Source organism: Rana temporaria, chromosome 12, assembly GCF_905171775.1.
Source record: "Rana temporaria chromosome 12, aRanTem1.1, whole genome shotgun sequence".
NCBI classification, from domain to species: domain Eukaryota; kingdom Metazoa; phylum Chordata; class Amphibia; order Anura; family Ranidae; genus Rana; species Rana temporaria.
The window spans coordinates 32,241,583-32,261,746 of NC_053500.1; the positions used below are offsets into that span (position 1 = coordinate 32,241,583).

The following is a 20,164-nucleotide window of genomic DNA, read 5'->3' on the forward strand; positions in this document are numbered from 1 at the left end:
CCAGTGGGAGACGAGAAGTATGTGAGAGAGCAGCGGTCCGACTTTCCAGTGGGGGACAAGGAGTGTGTATGTGTGAAAGCAGCGGTCTGACTCTCCAGTGGGGGAAAAGGAGTATGTGAGAGAGCAGCGGTCTGACTCTCCAGTGGGGGAAAAGGAGTATGTGAGAGAGCAGCGGAACAACTCTCCAGTGGGGAAGCGGAGTATGTGAGAGAGCAGTGGTCCGACTCTCCAGTGGGGGACAAGGAGTGTGTATGTGTGAAAGCAGTGGTCTGACTCTCCAGTGGGGGACAAGGAGTGTGTATGTGTGAAAGCAGCGGTCTGACTCTCCATTGGGGAAGAGGAGTATGTGAGAGAGCAGTGGTCTGACTCTCCAGTGGGGGACAAGGAGTGTGTATGTGTGAAAGCAGCGGTCTGACTCTCCAGTGGGGGAATAGGAGTATGTGAGAGAGCAGCGGTCCGACTTTCCAGTGGGGGACAAGGAGTGTGTATGTGTGAAAGCAGCGGTCTGACTCTCCAGTGGGGGAAAAGGAGTATGTGAGAGAGCAGCGGAACAACTCTCCAGTGGGGAAGCGGAGTATGTGAGAGAGCAGTGGTCCGACTCTCCAGTGGGGGACAAGGAGTGTGTATGTGTGAAAGCAGCGGTCTGACTCTCCAGTGGGGGAAGAGGAGTATGTGAGAGAGCAGCGGAACAACTCTCCAGTGGGGGAATAGGAGTATGTGAGAGAGCAGTGGTCCGACTCTCCAGTGGGGGACAAGGAGTGTGTATGTGTGAAAGCAGCGGTCTGACTCTCCAGTGGGGGAAGAGGAGTATGTGAGAGAGCAGCGGTCTGACTCTCCAGTGGGGGAAGAGGAGTATGTGAGAGAGCAGCGGTCTGACTCTCCAGTGGGGGAATAGGAGTATGTGAGAGAGCAGCGGTCCGACTCTCCAGTGGGGGAATAGGAGTATGTGAGAGAGCAGCGGTCCGACTCTCCAGTGGGGGAAGCGGAGTATGTGAGAGAGCAGCGGTCCGACTCTCCAGTGGGGGAAGCGGAGTATGTGAGAGAGCAGCGGTCCGACTCTCCAGTGGGCGAATAGGAGTATGTGAGAGAGCAGCGGTCCGACTCTCCAGTGGGGGAAGAGGAGTATGTGAGAGAGCAGCGGAACAACTCTCCAGTGGGGGAAGAGGAGTATGTGAGAGAGCAGCGGTCCGACTCTCCAGTGGGGGAAGAGGAGTATGTGAGAGAGCAGCGGAACAACTCTCCAGTGGGGGAAGAGGAGTATGTGAGAGAACAGCTGTCCGACTCTCCAGTGGGGGAAAGGGAGTATGTGAGAGAGCAGTGGAACAACTCTCCAGTGGGGGAAGAGGAGTATGTGAGAGAGCAGCGGAACAACTCTCCAGTGGGGGAAGAGGAGTATGTGAGAGAGCAGCGGTCTGACTCTCCAGTGGGGGAAAAGGAGTATGTGGGAGAGCAGCGGAACAACTCTCCAGTGGAGGAAGAGGAGTATGTGAGAGAGCAGCGGAACAACTCTCCAGTAGGGGAAGAGGAGTATGTGAGAAAGCAGCGGTCCGACTCTCCAGTGGGGGAATAGGAGTATGTGAGAGAGCAGCGGTCCGACTCTCCAGTGGGGGAAGAGGAGTATGTGAGAAAGCAGCGGTCTGACTCTCCAGTGGGGGAAAAGGAGTATGTGAGAGAGCAGCAGAACAACTCTCCAGTGGGGGAAGCGGAGTATGTGAGAGAGCAGCGGAACAACTCTCCAGTGGGGGAAGAGGAGTATGTGAGAGAGCAGCGGTCTGACTCTCCAGTGGGGGAAGCGGAGTATGTGTGAGAGAGCATCAGTAGCTGTTATTGTTATGTTGGTATTATTTACTGCTCATTTCCAATGGTTAACCTTCTGTTCATCTCCACAGTGTATTCTATTATTATTATTATTTTATTGACATTGTTATTATGGTCTTTATTATTTTTCATCTGTTCCTGTCCCTCACATAAAGACTATATCTATAATGGAAGGACATAATACACAGCTCTGTCTCCTCACATCCTGCTCATACAACAACAGACAGTAAGGGTAATAAAGCCGACCAATCAGAGTGCGCCCCTTGTTTGGGACTCTAACTCCCAGCATGCCCTTGGTGCCCCTCACGCCTGGCCTATACGGGACGCCGGGAATTGTAGTTCCCTCTAGTGGTCTGTAAAACGGTACACAGCGTCCTTCAACTACAACCCCCGGCGTGCTTTGCGGCGGCCAGCCAATAGCCGCCGCTGCACCCTCCTTGTAACCCGGCTTGGGATTAAAGATGGCGGACCAGAGTGAGACAGCAGCGGGCGAGCGGCCGGGGGAGGAGGAGAATGGTCACGGACACGGACACTGCAGCGACTGCGAGAATGAGGAGACGCACGGCTCGAACCGGGGGTAATATGCACCGCCACACCGGGGCCTTTAGGGGGGCGCTCTACTCTGTCATTGTCACATGCCGTGCCCTGCTGCGCCTAATGTCCCGCCTCTCTCGCTGTCTGATTGGCCGGACCGGCGGGAATACCCTGTGCTGATTGGCTGTTGGTGCTGCCTTTCAGGGATCGGTGTTTAAATCAAAATTAAAAAGCTGAATGTTATGATCGGGCTGTAAATGTATTTAAGGATTACGGTGATAGACCGGGCACACATAGGGCGAAGGCAATGCTGGCGGCCTATCACCATCTTAGGGGGATTAGGTGCTTAATACCTGTCCTCATTATGGCTGGCATGTGATTATGTCGCTCGCCTTCTGTCCTCCTGTCATTGTTCTCTGCTGACAACAGTTCTGGATTAGCAGGGACAGTCCCAGGTCTGCAGAGTGCTTGTGTACAGGGTATGTGATCTCCAATTTACAGAAAAATCCCTTTTATGATAGATATATAATATATTTTAACATACGAGTGGGTGGAGCTGGGTCTTTGTCCCTATTAGGGGTGGGCTTGGGTTCAGGCCTGAAATTGGTTATAAGCTGTCATTGTTGGAGATTTCCTGCCCTACAGCTGCATGTAGATGAAGGCGTGGGGGAGATTGTGACATCATTGACCTAATACGATCATGGGACCCTAGAAGGTCGATGGCATGGACCCAGTATGGCCGCAGGGCCCTAGAAGGTCGATGGCATGGACCCAGTATGGCCGCGGGACCCTAGAAGGTCGATGGCATGGACCCAGTATGGCCGCAGGGCCCTAGGAGGTCAATGGCATGGACCCCGTATGGCCACAGGGCCCTAGAATGTCAATGGTATGGACCCAGTATGGCCGCAGGGGTATAGAAGGTCCATGGCATTGCTGCAGGGCCCTAGAAGGTCAATTGCATGGACCCAGTATGGCCGCAGGGCCCTAGAAGGTCAATTGCATGGACCCAGTATGGCCGCAGGGCCCTAGAAGGTCAATTGCATGGACCCAGTATGGCCACAGGGTCCTAGAAGGTCAATGGCATGGACCCAGTATGGCCGCAGGGCCCTAGAAGGTCAATGGCATGGACCCAGTATGGCTGCAGGGCCCTAGAAGGTCCATGGCATTGCTGCAGGGCTCTAGAAGGTCAATGGCAAGGACCCAGTATGTCCGCAGGGCCCTAGAAGGTCAATGGCATGGATTAAATTATCCATGCCATTGTACTTCTAGAGCCCTGCGGCAATGCTATTGGCCTTCTAGGGCCCTGCTGGGTCAATGCCAAGGATGAGCTCAGCCAGGGAGACATTTCCCGATCTCTGCCGCTGAGCATCGGGACAATGTCTCCCTGGCTGTGATCAGCGCAGGGCTCTAGAAGTACAATGGCATGGTCCGCATGGATACAGTAGGGCCTCAGGGCTCTAGAAGGTCAATGGCAATGCCGCAGGGCCCTAGAACAGGGGTGGCCTGCGACCTCCCGATTTGGAATGGTGGGTTGGCAAGCCCAGATCACAGGTTGTCGACCCGCCATATTACAGCATCAGTGTTGTGAATGAAGCTGGTGGTAGAGAAAGAGAAAACGGCAGCAGAGTAGAGCCCCATAAGCTGATGCTTCCTGTACAGCGCCGGCTTTTGCTAAAGGGCGGAGTCTATGGCAAAGTTCAGCTAGACACAGGCGCACTACGCTGCACCCGCGATGTGGGTAAACCACAGCACATCATTTTGAAAGCAGTTTTAGGCCCTTTTTACACGATTGGCCCTACCCAATCAGACCCTCAATTCATCTCTACAGAGCGGCAGATGTAAACAGACTGTTGTACGTTTACGCTCGCCTACCTCCAATCTGACCCTCTAAAAAATTCATCCCCTTCCAGCTGGGTGGATTGGATCGGAGGGCCTATAGAGTAGCCGTGACCTGTCGTCCGCCTGCTCAGCTCATTGTGGCCCGTGACTGGTTACCAAGTTGCTTAAAGCGGGGGTTCACCCTTAGAGGGCACTTTTCCCCCTTAGATTCCTGCTCGTTTTTACTAGGGGAATCGGCTATTTGTTTTAAAATATGTGCAGTACTTACCCGTTTACGAGATGCATCCTCTCCGTCGCTTCCGGGTATGGGCTGCGGGAATGGGCGTTCCTTCTTGATTGACAGTCTTCCGAGAGGCTTCCGACGGTCGCATCCATCGCGTCACGATTTTCCGAAAGAAGCCGAACGTCGGTGCGCAGGCGCAGTATAGAGCCGCACCGACGTTCGGCTTCTTTCGGCTACGAGTGACGCGATGGATGCGACCGTCGGAAGCCTCTCGGAAGGCTGTCAATCAAGAAGGAACGCCCGCTCCCGAAGACCCATACCCGGAAGCGACGGAAGAAGATGCAGCTCGAAAACGGGTAAGTACGGATCATATTTTAATACAAATAACCGATTCCCCTAGACCGAACGAGCAGGAAGCTAAGGGGAGAAAAAAAAAATGTATAAATGGGTGAACTCCCGCTTTAAGTGGCCCTCGCTCGTCAAAAGTTTGGGCACCCCTGCCCTAGAAGGTCAGTGGCATGGACACAGTATGGCCGCAGGGCCCTAGAAGGTCAATGGCATGGACGCAGTATGGCCACAGGGCATTAGGCTGGCATGGACGCAGTATGGCCACAGGGCCTTAGGCTGGCATGGACACAGTATGGCCACAGGGCCTTAGGCTGGCATGGACGCAGTATGGCCACAGGGCCTTAGGCTGGCATGGACGCAGTATGGCCACAGAGCCTTAGGCTGGCATGGACGCAGTATGGCCACAGAGCCTTAGGCTGGCATGGACGCAGTATGGCCACAGAGCCTTAGGCTGGCATGGACGCAGTATGGCCACAGGGCCTTAGGCTGGCATGGACGCAGTATGGCCACAGAGCCTTAGGCTGGCATGGACGCAGTATGGCCACAGGGCCTTAGGCTGGCATGGACGCAGTATGGCCACAGGGCCTTAGGCTGGCATGGACGCAGTATGGCCACAGGGCCTTAGGCTGGCATGGACGCAGTATGGCCACAGGGCCCTAGGTCAATGGCTTGAACCCCCTCCCCACAGCGTCCCCGGTTCTCTCTCACCTACTTGGCCCAGCTCTCTTCCTATGTTGGCGGCCTTGCAGGGAGATCGTTCTCTCTGATTCTGGAGATCTGTCTGCGCTATGAGTGCATGCAGAGATCTGTTCGTTCCAGGAGTCACTGAGAGCAAGAGCTGGAGGTGGTGGAATGGAGTTCTGTCAGGTTGTGGCTGCAAAACTGGGTGCAGGGGGGCACATGACAAGGCCTGGGGGGCCGGATTCAGCCCGTGGGCCTTGTGTTTGACATATGTGCCCTAGAAGGTCAATGGCATTGACCCAGTATGGCCACAGGATCTTAGAATGGAAAGAACCCAGTATGGCCACAAGGCCCCAGAAGTTCAGTGGCATGGACCTAGCTTAAGCATTTTTTTTACTAGGAGGAGTTCACTATATGCTGTGACAGAGTATGGACAGGTGCCAAGTGGTGTATTCTTTGATGTATCTGAAGAGCCAGACTCAACCAGCGCCTGAAAATACTGGCTATTCGGCTGTGATATTAGATTGGGGCATTCAAGTGTTATCCATTTTATTTGGTTTATGGACGCTACATGGCCATGTGGTTCTAAAAGGTCAATAACATGGACCCGATATGGCCATGTGGCTCTAGAAGGTCAATAACATGGACCCGATATGGCCATGTGGCTCTAGAAGGTCAATAACATGGACCCGATATGGCCATGTGGCTCTAGAAGGTCAATAACATGGACCCGATATGGCCATGTGGCTCTAGAAGGTCAATAACATGGACCCGATATGGCCATGTGGCTCTAGAAGGTCAATAACATGGACCCGATATGGCCATGTGGCTCTAGAAGGTCAATAACATGGACCCGATATGGCCATGTGGCTCTAGAAGGTCAATAACATGGACCCAATATGGCCATGTGGCTCTAGAAGGTCAATAACATGGACCCAAAATGGCCATGTGGCTCTAGAAGGTCAATAACATGGACCCAATATAATATGTGCCCATATTAGGTCAATGATGTCATAAGTATCCATACCCCTTTTGTTTACATCAGTGGGAGGGAATCTCCTGCGGCTTACTTCCCAGTTTGGAGGAACTTGGGTTGGGACCAAACCAGAGCTCATCACTAGCTCTCATGTATGACAACAGATGCAGATCATTGATGGGACAATCTAGGACCCGGTGGATCTCCAGGGTAGTAAAGAGGAACTTCACTCGGCTTTCTCTCTACCTCATCCCACATTACCTGCAATGCTGGGTCTTCAAAAAGCAAACTCCATTGCCCATTGGGTCCAGCATTGTCCTGCAGTGATTTGCCATTCAGGGTCGGCCTGTCTCTCGTACCACCATCTTGGTCACCTCAACCAGCTGCCAGGCTCCCTATGACATAATGCAGCGCCACCCCTACTAAAATGATTGCCCCGCCCCTTGACTTCATAGACACTCATGTTAGGCATAGCTTACACTTTAAGCTAGGGGGGGTGAATTTTAAAAACTGGCACTTGAGAAGCCCCCCCCTCCTCAGGCTACAGTGTCATGGCACAGCAAAAATGATTCTTTCCACCGCTCAGTAAAGCTCCAAAACATGATTCATTCAAGTGGGGGTGCGCCACAACTGTGTGCAGCAGTATTAAAAACTTCAAACCCTCAATAGAATGCCTCAGAAAAGTGATCTACTGCAGATCGCCTTTAAGAGTGCAACATCTCTTCCTTTGCATCGGTCAGCAAACACCTGCTGCTGTAATTCTGCGCACCCGGCTCATTATGTATTCATTACAGTAGCAGGTGTTGTAAAGGGAAGCAGGCTGCACAGGTGCTCTGCCAATGTGGAAGTCTCTAGTCCCTTCCCCCCCTTCGGATAGTGAGATTACAGAACTTCCCAATACTTTGTCTTGTGTGGTTATAAAAGGGATTTCCAGCAGTTTACCACTTCCCTCTTGTATGGGCCGGGCCGGGTCAGGGGACACACGGCATACATCTGACTATAGCTCACCCATCAGTCTGTTCTAGTGTCCGCATACATGAGCCGTGCTTTCTGGTATCTGTTTGCATTGCCTTAACCCTTTCATACTGCCAGGGGTATTTTTTTTTATCCTGTAATTCTGCTTGCATAGTTTTTTTTTTTTTTTTTTTTTTTTTTTTTTTTATTGCTTTATTTAAAAAAAAAAAAAAAAAAAAAAATCATAATAGACATTTGTCATAGATACAATGGCGTATGAAACTCACTTAACTACATGGAGTAAGAAAGTATAAAACTATATATATATAATTATTTTTCTTTTATTGAAGTACAAAGGTGTACTTCTGTCCCAACCTCGCCGCGGACCTGTAATTTCCTCTTCCGCCTTGAGCCCTTCTCCGCTGCCTTCTGGGACCTGTGTGTCCCAGAAGATGATGGGGCCATTCAGAAAGCGCCGCACAGTAGGATTTTTTTTTTTTTCCTCATCTCAAAAAACCTAGGGTGGGGAGGAGATAATTGTTTAGGGTGGAGAGGTGGGGTGCAGCCTGTCAGTGCCCACCAGTGCAGCCCATCGGTGCCACCTCATTAGTGCCCACCAGTGCCACTTCATCAGTGCAGCCCATCAGTGCCACCTCATCAATGCACCAGTGCATCCCATCATTGCCCACCAGCGCATATCACCAGTGCGTCGCCTCATTGCCAACCAGTCATCGCCTCATCAGTGCCCACCAGTACAGCCCAATGTCATTCACTCATCAATGCCCACCAGCCTAGCACAAGACTCTATTCGTCCCTGGCCCTGATGTGCCGCTGCCCCGCCTCTGCCTACAATCCCCAGAATGCAGAGCTGGCCGGTAACAGCCAATCGGCGGCCGCCACTGCCGACATCATCCACTGTAAAGAAAACGTCCCCTGACTGCTGCACGCCCTGCCTCTGCCTACAAACCCCAGAATGCAGCGCGGGCTGGCAGTTACCGGCCCGCGCTGCATTCTGGGACTTGTAGGCAGAGGCAGGGCGCGCAGCAGTCAGGGGACGTTTTTTTTTCCCCAGAGTGGAGGATGTCAGCAGCGGCGGCCGCCGATTGGCGGTTACAGGCCCGCTGCCGACTTCCTAAAACTAAAAAAATAAAAAGTCAGCAGATAGCAGCGAGCGGGCTCCTCCTCTGGGTGTAAACAGAGGGGAGGGCCGCCACGCTGGGTGTACCAAGATGGCCGCGGCTCCGGAGATAGGCCGAAGCCGCGGCCTTTCCTGATGCTGTGACCGCTGCGGCAATCCGGCCTAATTTGGATGAAAATCGGCCGATGCCGATTTCTTCAAAACGTCCAAATATCGGCCGATATATCGGTCGACCTCTAGTCATGGGACTTTAAATGAGGTAGTCACTCAAACAATATTCTAATACATAAGGTATGAATAATTCCTGAATCTCAACTGTGGGCACTCGGCTGTGGCTTCACAGCCAGGTGTCCACTGCACATGCACTCCTGAATGGTCTGGCAGTCTTCTGGGACCTGTGATGTATTCCAGATGACTACAGAGAGGGGAACTTCCGCTCAGATGGCCTAGGCCAGTGATGGAGAACGGTGGCACCCCAGATGTTTTGGAACTACATTTCCTATGATGCTCATGCACTCTGCAGTGAAGTTGAGCATCATGGGAAATGTAGTTCCAAAACATCTGGGGTGCCAAGGTTCATCACTGGCCTAGGCAATCCGAGCAGAAGTGGGAGCAGGTACCCGTCAAAACTAGGTAACCCCCTAATATTTTGTGGCAGTTGCAGCAGGGGGCGTTATAAAGCGAAGCACAGCTTGGACACAGCATGGCCTTTAAAGTGGTTGTAAACCCTTTACAGACTACTTTAACCTACAGGTAAGCCTAGATTAAGGCTTACCTGTAGGTTTAAGAGATTTTTTAAAATCACGAGCGCTGATAACGGCGATCGTGCCGTGACTGGCGGCTACTGCTCGCTTGTGCGGGAGTGATTTCATCGCTGCTCCGGCCAATCACAGCGCCGGAGCCGCGATTCCCGGAAGCAACCCCCGGGAAAGATGTCGGCCGCCCGAGCGGTGTATGAGGACTGCTGCGGGGGCTTCGATCCCAGGTGAGTATTACATAATGAGCTAGTATGCTATGCATACTAGCTCATTATGCCTTTGTCTTGCAGGTTTTTTCTTTTTCCTTTACTTCCTCTTTAAAGTGGATGTAAAGTCAGAAGTTTTTTTTATCTTGATGCATTAAGATAAAAAGCCTTCTGTGTGCTGAAGTCCCCCTAATCCTTACCTGAGGTCTCGCTCTGTCCAGCGATGTCCACGAGTGTCTCAGCCATCCAAGATTCTCCCTCCTGATTGGCTGAGACACAGACACAAGCTGCTTGCTGTGGGGGCATTGCACAGGAGGGAGGGGCCAGGAGCACAGAAGAGGGACCTGAGAAGAGGCGGATTTGGGCTGCTCTGTGCAAATCCACTACACAGAGCAGGTAAGTAGAACTTGTTTGTTATTTTTATATAGGAAATTGAGACTTTACAATCACTTTAAAGAGACGCTGTTGCTTGCCATAAGTGAGCTAGGTGGCGGGTCTCTTTAAGAAAAGAAATATATTTATTTTAAATACTATATTGGTTTTCTAAAATCCCCTGCCGAGCCGGATTACAATGAGATTAGGAGAGGGAAGGGCAGCACTCTGAGCTAATCAGACTGGGCCGGATTCAAAGAGATTTGCGCATTATTTACGGAGGAGCAGGGCAACGTTTTTGCCCTGCGCCCCCGCAAATTTGCTCCGCTGCCCTTGATTCATGGAGCAGAAGCTCCGTAAATTGCGCGGGCGCGCCGGCAAAATGCCCGGCGCAAGAGCACGCAATTTAAATGATCCCGTAGGGGGCGGGAATCATTTAAATTAGGCGCGTTCCCGCGCCGATCGTAGAGCGCATGCTCCGTCGGGAAACTTTCCCGACGTGCATTGCGGCAAATGACGTCGCAAGGACGTCATTTGCTTCAAAGTGAACGTGAATGGCGTCCAGCGCCATTCACGATTCACTTACGCAAATTACGTAAAATTCAAATTTCGCGACGCGGGAACGACAGGTATACGTACTAATAGGGGCAGCCTTGCGCGAAAACCGCCGTACGTAAACAACGTAAATTGCGTACGCAGGGCTCGCGTAACGTTGTGAATCGGCGTTGGTATGCAATTTGCATACTATACACTGAGCACAACGGGAACGCCACCTAGCGGCCACCGCAAGAATGCAGCCTAAGATATGCGGGCATAAGAGCCTTATGCCACGCAGATCTTGGGCTGCAGTCGGCGTAACGAGGTTCCTGAATCAGGAGCACTCGTTACGCCGGGGCAAGTAAGCAATTGCGCTGTGTAACCTATGGTTACACAGGCGCAATTGCTTCTTGAATCCGGCCCACTGTGTATTTCTTTGCACGGTGTGAACATGCCCCCAACAGGGTATGGCCTCATCAGTCTAGGTATGCCCCTTTACCCAATTGGCAGCCTGTGGAGGGTCAGCTAATGCTGCTTAACTGCAAAGTGAGGTAACGAGCTTGCCTGTGCTCTTCGGCAAGGGTCTGGATCACAAAACTGGCTGAACAGAATTCCAAATACTGTGTCCTCTTACAGTGGTTGTTGTGTAGACACCTCGCTGGCTCTTCTATAGAAACAATTGGCTCTTGCAGCATGTTCTCCACCCCTGGCTCATCCATATTTTTCCAGAGTAGTTGAACTAACCAGTTTTTCGGTCAGGCCCCTGTGGAGACACGTGGTCATCAGGCAGACAGCAGCTGACTCTGTCCTGTGTGTCTGGCACCATCTCGCTGTGCATATGTCACATGAAATAGGGGTTTAAATAGGGCTCCGTTCCACATGGCCGACTCAGGCACCGTAATAGGATTAACAGGTATGTTTCTCCAAGCGTGTGGAATTCTTGCATCTGCCAGGTTTGCGGATCTGTCATTTTTATTTCTCTTGACGGTGTCAACGCAATGAATTGCAAATCTTTAGTCTCTGACCGATGATCTGTTGTAGTTTATATCTCGGGGGTATGCTGGGAAAGCTACACACTTGCTGCGTAAAGAGGAACTTTGGTTCCTTTTTAGGAAATAAAAAGTCAGCAGCTACAAATACTGTAGCTGCTGACTTTTAACAAAGACACTTATTTGTCCCGTACTGTCTTCATCTGGGCCGGTTCTTCACCAGGCTTCGGGTCGCCAGTGCCGCCATCTTGGATGTGGGAGCTGACTGTGATTTCCTGCTGGCTCCCCACTGCTTATGCCCAGGATTGCGCTATGTTTTCACATTGGTCTTGCAGCCTCCTAGTACAGGTGACTTGTGCCTAGGCGTGAAGTACGGAAGTAAAGGCAAGTAAAATATTGTTACAGTGAGGAGGGGGTGTTTAGATTGAAGTGTAGCCTTAAACCAGGGGTTGACAAATTTGCTTGGAATCTAGGAACCAGCTAAAAAAGTTAGGAGCCAGAAAACGCACCCCGTCCTGACGAGCTTGCGGGCAGAAGCAAACATATACGTGAGCAACGCAATTTTGAAGCGTTGACATGTTGGGTATGAATTTACTCGGCGTAACATTATCTTTCATGATATTAAAAAAAATGGGGATAACTTTACTGTTGTCTTATTTTTTAATTAAAAAAAGTGTCATTTTTTCCCAAAAAAGTGCGCTTGTAAGACCGCTGCGCAAATACGGCGTAACAGAAAGTATTGCAACGATCGCCATTTTATTCTCTAGGGTGTTAGGATAAAAAATGTATATAATGTTTGGGGGTTCTAATTAGAGGCAAGAAGATGGCAGTGAAAAATGACATTAGAATTGCTGTTTAACTTGTAATGCTTAACTTGTAATACCAACGGCTCACCACAGGATGGCACCAGCTCACAAAAAAAAAAAAAATATTTTTTTATTTTTTGCCCACCTTCCAAGCAAAGTCGCCAGGACACTATTTCTAGTCGCCATGGCAACCTGGCGCCCGGGATTTGTCGATCCCTGCCTTAAACCCTGCCCTATAAAACTCCACATTTATAGAGTAACACACAGTCCTCTCTGCTCAGCATCTCTATACATGATAAAGATATTAGGGAACTGTGGTCCAGATACTGACCTAGGTATCTCTTTGAGTGCTTGGTAGTAGAAAGGCCTGTCTTTACTATAACCACTTGCATTCTAATGCCGCATACACACGACCGTATTTCATGGCGAGAAAAATTCAATTTTTTTAATTGGTCGTGTGTAGGCTCCAGAGCATTTTTTCTCGACGAGAAAAATGGCCGTTAAAAATTTAGAACCTGCTCTAGTTTTTTTTTTTCTCGTTGTTTTTCACGTCCTGAAAAACGGACATGTGTACGCTTTAACGTGTGCCGTCGTACTCTCCTTTATAGTGCCGTTGGACGTCACCGCGTTTTGCTCGTGCATTTTTTTCATGATCGTGTGCATGCAAGAGCAATCACGTCGGAAAAAAACGTTGGTCTTTAATTGGGTGATTAGTCTTCACCATCTGTTATACTGATACACGTAATGAATTGGCTTTTAGACACTGACTTTTTTTTTTTTTTTTAGTAATTGGCTTTATTCTTTTTCAGCGGGGTGGACAACACTGGAGTTAAGAAAAAGAAGAAACAGAAACGCAAGAAAGACAAAGGAGGGGACAAGTTGGAAACGACTGAAGCTCCGGTAACCATTACAGATGCTTCTTCTCCAAAGAGGGCCTGTTTGTGTTTATAATATATAGACGGTGTAGAGGAATTTGTACCTTTGTTGGAAGGGAAGACCTGGCCCACAATCGGCATTCCAATTCGGCCTTCAATAGGTTGGGGGTCAGTGTTCTGGGCAGGTCGCTTGAGTTCCTCCACACCTTGTTTTTATGGAGCTGGCTTTGTGCAGGGGGGGGCACAGATCTGCTGGAAAAACAAAGAGCCACATGATTGTCCTTTTGTAGGTTGTTACATTACCAGTACCCTTCATTGGAAACCCCTGAACTCCAGTATCATGAAGGTGTGCCCACTTTTGGTCACATAGTGTACAAGCAACACTATTTAACCACTTAAGGAACGGACCAATATGCTGCTACACGACCCAAGGGGTTTTTACAATTCGGCACTGTGTCGCTTTAACAGACAATTGCGCAGTCATGCGACGTGGCTCCCAAACAAAATTGGCGTCCTTTTTTCCCCACAAATAAAGCTTTCTTTTGGTGGTATTTGATCACCTCTGCGGTTTTTATTTTTTGCGCTATAAACAAAAATAGAGCGACAATTTTGAAAAAAATTCAATATTTTTTTACTTTTTGCTATACTAAATATCCCCCAAAAACATATATAAAAAAAATATTTTTTCTCAGTTTAGGCCGATACGTATTCTTCTACCTATTTTTGGTTAAAAAAATCGCAATAAGTGTTTATCGATTGGTTTGCGCAAAATTTATAGCGTTTACAAAATAGGGGATAGTTTTATTGCATTTTTATTAATAATTTTTTTTTTTTTTACTACTGTCGGCGATCAGCGATTTATTTTTTTTTTTTTTTTTTTTTTTTTTTTTTTTTTCTCGTGACTGCGACATTATGGCGGACACTTCGGACAATTTTGACACATTTTTGGGACCATTGTCATTTTCACAGCAAAAAATGCATTTACATTGCATTGTTTATTGTGAAAATGACAGTTGCAGTTTGGGAATTAACCACAGGGGGCGCTGTAGGATTTAGTGTTCACCTAGTGTGTGTTTACAACTGTAGGGGGGTGTGGCTGTAGGACTGACGTCATCGATCGAGTCTCCCTATAAAAGGGATGACTCGGTCGATGCAGCGCCATAGTGAAGCACGGGGGGCGATCGCGACGGAGCGGCTATAAACGAATAGCCGCGCCGTCGTCCCGGATCGCTCCCCGAGGGAATCCGACCACCGCATGTAGCGGGGGGGGCCCCGATCGGACCCCCTACCCACGTCTAGGCAGGGACGTACAGGTACGCCAATGTGCCTGTACGTGCCATTCTGCCGACGTATATCTACATGCGGCGGTCGGGAAGCGGTTAATGTCCTAACTACGCTGAAGATTTTTATTTTGGCTTACAAATTCCTCCTACAGTTAACGACTTGTCAACCGTATAACTTATACGGCAGCAAGGTGGCACTGCTGCGCTGGATCTAGGGCCGAAACAACTAATCGATTATGAAATTAATCGATTACAATTTTCATAATCGATTAATCGGCCAGTAACATAATGGGGTTAAAAAAACTAAAATTGGCCCTTTATAGTACAAAAAAGAAAATCGCTACTGTAAATATTACTTTCACTGTCCCACAGTAAAAAAAAAATGAACCCCTTACAGTAGCCATTATTTACTCTTTGTACTTTTTTTAACCCCATTATGTTACTAAACATCTCAGGCCTGGGGTCACACCTCTGTGTTTTTTGGTGCTTTTTGCAGAAACACACTACAGTTCATTTACATGTTTCCCCATGGGACACGTTCACATCCATGATTTTTTTTTTTTTAGCTGCTGTGTATTTGGAAAGGGCAAGGACTTTTTAATGCAAAACGGTGCTATTTTTTATTTATTTTTTGGTTCAGTATACTTCAATGGAGAAGCTGCAGAAAACCATGTACAGTAATGTATTTTTGCAGCAATTTGTGTTTTGTAATCTTCCCAACAACAAATTGGCCCCAAAAAAATTGAAAATGCTATTTTTTTTTTTTTTAAGGCTATTATCCGATTAATCGAAATAATAATCGGCCAATTAATCGATTATGAAAATAATCATTAGTTGCAGCCCTAGCTGGATCACTTACCTGGTAAGTGACCTGACCTTTCCAGGTAGGGGGGGCGCCCTCTCGCGCTGTTATTAAACACAGGGAGAGCTGATCCGCAGGTACATCGATCTCCGTGTCCGCTGACACCTGTCGATCGTTCGGCAGATCGCCGTTCTGGCTCTCTACCCATGTAAAAAACGGCGGATCACTGTTCTGACAGGAGGGAAGGTAGGTGTCTCTAGACATAGATCAGTGTCTTCACCTAGTAAAAACCTCCCATACGACACTAAAACACTAGCTAGGAACACAGTTAACCCTTTGATTGCCCCTGATGTTTAATCCCCTTTCCAGACAGTGTCATTAGTACAGTGACATGCATATTTTTAGTACAGGTCCCCAAAAGTGTCAGTGTCTGACTTTTCGCTGCGATATCGCAGTCCCACCAGACGTCTCTGATCTCCGCCATTACTAGTAAAATAAGTAATAATAAAAAAAAACATTCCTCCTTGTTTTTAATGGGTGTTATTTTTCTGCTATACAAATAAATTATATATATATATATATATATATATATATATATATATATATATATATATATATATATATATAAATTTCTCATTGATTTTTATCCACCCTGTTCTGGTGAGTGATGAACCTGTAAAAAAGGGACAAGTGACCCAAAAAGTAACCGTGTGTTCGTTTTTGATATGTTTTCTATTCATTTCAATGGGGAAAGTGCACTTTTGGGGTGTGTTTTGTGTTTTTTTTTTTTTTTTTTTTTTTTCGGCACCAAGCTTTATGCAGGACTTTTAAAAATGCAACTGACTGGTGTGAAGATTTCTGTAGGATTTAATGGCCATGCATTTTTCTTCCACTTTTGGTAAGGCAAAAACGGAAGAAAAACTGATCAGTGTGAAATGGGCTCTTACAATTTTTTTTTTTTGTATATAGCCAAACTTTCTGAAAAGCTAAGTTGTTCATCTTGGGATTATGGAAAAATATAATTGGGACCCGCTGCCTGACCTCTTTCATCTAGGTGAACACTCTACCCGCTGAGAAGATACAAGAGATCCAGAAGGCCATTGAACTGTTTTCTGTGGGCCAAGGGCCAGCTAAGACCATGGAGGAGGCCACCAAGAGAAGCTACCAGTTCTGGGACACGCAGCCTGTTCCTAAGTTAGGTAGGAGCCACATTTCAATATCCTGCAGGTAGCTGCTTGGGGATAGTATGGTCCTTGTGTGTAAAGTGTGTGGGTCTTTTTTTTTTTTTTTAAATCCAATCCAATATGAATCCACTTTTTTTTTTTATCTGCACCAAGAAAGCGACTGCTAAAATCTGATGGCTGTGGATGGTACAGATTTTTCTAACACATACTTTTAATATATGATATAACCAGACAGGTTATGGTGAGCTCGGATGAAAGGAACCAAAAAGTTCTTCATTAAATCAGTGCAAACCGCAGTAGAGCCTTCAAAGCCATCTGCATGTCTCGCTTCCATCACAAATCCCCAAAATAAGGGGCTTCTTCTAGTATAGTGGGGGAAGCCGTGTAAATCAATTTTTTATTGTTCTGGTCCAAATGTGCATGCAGATCTGTGCGTTTACAGCCTAGTATTATACAGCGATTTATTCCAAACTGTATACATGAATGATCTTATTCCAAATCAGAGCGCTTATTTTTATCCTTTCTTTGTTATATATTGCCCCGCTTAGCCTGATGTACCTCTTTTATAGGTGAAGTGATCAACACATATGGCCCTATCGAGCCAGACAAGGATAATATCCGCAAGGAGCCATACAGCCTGCCGCATGGTTTCACCTGGGATGCTCTGGATTTGAGTGACAGATCAGTGGTAAGTAAGGCTGAGGCTTGCATTGACTGACACCTTACCCCCGTCCAACTCCAGCAGAACTTGTGTCATTTGTATAAAGCGAAGAAGGTTCACGCTGCGATTATTTGATATCCTACAGGTTGTAAATTTACTTTTCTTTATCGTACATCACGGGACACAGAGCGGCATTCATTACTATATGGGTTATATGGAGTACCTTCAGGTGTAGACACTGGCAATCTCAAACAGGAAATGCCCCTCCCTATATAACCCCCTCCCATAGGAGGAGTACCTCAGTTTTTCCGCCAGTGTCTTAGGTGTTAGTCATGGTTTAGCTTGCCTCCACATCCTTGGGATTAGGTGAGCTAACCGGTTCTGTCCAAAAAAGCCTCAGCGCTAAAGTGGTCAGTAACCGGACCCCAAACCCTTGGGGTATAGCCCATAATGCTTTTCTTTTTAGAGAGCTGGACCCTGGGCCCAGAACTTAGAAACCTTTGGGTGCCTAATGTTTCTGTTGCCAGAGTGCTATATGGGCCCAGGACAGTGGATCCTTCATAGGAACCCAGGGCCTGAAGGTCTAGACATCCCCACCGAGATGGGGGAAGATTGGGCCTCTTGCTTGGCAAAGTCCTGCGGCATGGAGCAGGTAAGTGAGGGGAAAACTTGCGGAACTTGGTTCTTAGCAGGTTTTTTCTGGGGGGTCACAGGGGACATGCCTAAAGTTATGCACTGCATCTGGCAAACTAGTCACATATCATAAAGATAGGATGGCTCTATATGTATTATTCCCCATAAGATGTGACCTCCCTTGTAGTGTTGGAAAAGCATTGAGTGGGGCCTGTGTTATATAAAAATATATGTGTGTGTCAGAGAGCTGTGCTTACCTGCAAGCCTCCAGGCGATGCTCCATTCAGTCTTCCTCCTCACGGCCTGCAAAGCAGGCAAAACGCTGACCTCCTCATGGCTGCAGTTTGCTGGAGCAGAGAGGTCCCTTCCTCCCAACCCCACCCCCCCCCTGTCGGGAGGGGCATTTCCTGTTTGAGATTGCTGGGGGGGGAAGGGCGGGTCAGTGGCTTAAGGAAGGGGCGGCCCTTCCTTGTTTGTTCCATATAGCTCATTCAATACTTTGGAACTGAGGAGGAAAGACCAGAACGGCAAGCACGGGGCGCCGAGGACACACAGTGGCCAGAAAGAATATTGCAGTCTTCAGAAAGACTGTTTTCAAGCCTAGGAATAGGCTGTTTCTTTTCCATCTCATAGTTTTTCTTGCAATACTACTCAGGGGGACAGAATGTTTTTTCTTTCCTAGATTTGAAAAAAAAAAAAAAAAAAAAAAAAAGAGAAGTGTCATCTAGGGGAGAGGAAGCATTTTTTATCCCCCAAACAGGTGTTTGGGCATTTAACTATTTATAAGTCCCAGGTACCAATAAGTAGCAGGTGTACCTCGGTATTGTACCATGGCATCAAAAAACAAGGGTACAAGAGGTGGGGATTCCCCCAGAGAGTCTGAGGTCTCGGACAATGCTATGCCGCTGCTTTCCCCACAGGGAGCCTTGGGGCCATCGGGATCTGGGGCTGGAGCTGACGCGGGTCAGTCCAACCCTAAGATGGTCACGGAGGAGGTATTACTCACCTCTTTAAAAGAGATGCAGAAAAGCATGGGTAAAATGATAGCCGCAGCTATGCGGGGCAGTAAGCGGAATAGATCTCCGTCGCCCGAGCGCGGACCCTCAGGAGAGGAGGTCCTTTCCTCAGGGGAATTGGACGACCTCTTGGACAAGGACCAAGTAGGTTCAGGGATCGAAGATCCGGATACAGAGGAGTCTGGGGCAGTCTCCCTGAGGGAGAGCTGGTGGATTCAAGGATTGTCGGACTTGGTCCATAGGGCATTCAACTTGCCAGTACCAGATCTCCAGGTATCGACGGTTTCAGCTTTGGGTTCACTGAGGGCGCCTCAAAGCAATGCTGTGTTTCCGATCCATCCTCTATTAGAGGGAGTTTTGTTCCAAGATTGGAACAAGCCAGATAAGATCTTCTTACCACCTAAGAAGTTCTCTGTCCTATATCCTATGGAAGAAAAATTTTCCAAAAGATGGGCTACTCCTGCAGTGGACGCAGCCATCTCATGTGTTAACAAATCGTTAACATGCCCTGTAGAAAACATACAGGTGTTCAAGGATCCAGTTGATAAGCGCTTGGAAGCACTACTTAAGAACTCCTTCACTACTGCAGGGGCAGTAGTACAGCCAGCTGTGGCTGCGATTGGGGTCGCTCAAGCATTATCGGATCAATTTAAGCAGATGCTTAAACTTATTCCTGCCCAGCAGGCAGAAGAATTTTCGGATGTCCCTAAGGCCATATGTTTTACGGTAGACGCAATCAAGGATTCTATCCAGCAAGCGTCACGTTTATCGTTATCCCTTATCCATATGAGAAGACTCTTATGGTTAAAAAGCTGGGAGGCTGAGCCCCCATGCAAGAAGCTCCTGGTAGGGTTCCCCTTCCATGGAGGACGACTCTTCGGAGAAGACCTAGATAAATACATTCAGACCATTTCAAACGGCAAGAGTACTCTCTTGCCAACTAAGAAGAAGGTTCAGGGGCCTGCGTTTAAACGACAGTATTCCCCTGGGCAGGGGCCCTCTAATGCCAAGCAGTATCGACGGCCTCCTGCAAAAGCAAACTTCGGCTTCAACAGCAAATCACAAGGACAGGCTGTTAGAGGCAAAAGGCAGTGGTTTCGCAAACCAGCAAAACCAGCCCCCAAGCCAACCTTATGAAGGGGCGCCCCCACCCACGAAGGTGGGGGGAAGGCTGCGACTCTTTTCAGAGATTTGGGAAGCCAGCATTCCCGACGAGTGGGTACGGTCTTCCGTGGCCACAGGCTACAAATTAGATTTCCTAAGGTTTCCTCCTCCTCATTTCCAGGAGTCGAGGATTCCAAACGATCCGCCTCGGATTCCGGCCAGCCTGGAACAGGGGCTGGGTTTCTACTCCAACCTATTCATCATCCCCAATGGAGATGTCAGGCCAATTTTGGACCTAAAGATGGTAAATGCATATCTAAAGATCCGCTCATTTCGGATGGAATCCGTGCGGTCAGCAGCTGCCACACTCCAGAAGGACGACTTCATGGCGTCCATAGACATAAAGGATGCCTACCTTCATGTTCCA

At 48.4% G+C, this 20,164-nt stretch overlaps 1 protein-coding gene across 1 annotated transcript in view; it reads left to right on the top strand.

Moving 5' to 3' along the window:
• Positions 1-2,251: 2,251 nt before the first annotated feature.
• NMT1 (N-myristoyltransferase 1) overlaps positions 2,252-20,164 on the top strand; it is a 34,308-nt gene continuing 16,395 nt past the window's right edge. The window contains exons 1-4 of the mRNA XM_040331619.1: positions 2,252-2,395; positions 12,989-13,079; positions 16,194-16,338; positions 16,893-17,011. Of these exons, the coding sequence (XP_040187553.1) occupies positions 2,280-2,395; positions 12,989-13,079; positions 16,194-16,338; positions 16,893-17,011 (471 nt within the window). The 5' untranslated portion in view covers positions 2,252-2,279. The remainder of the gene's footprint in view (positions 2,396-12,988; positions 13,080-16,193; positions 16,339-16,892; positions 17,012-20,164) is intronic.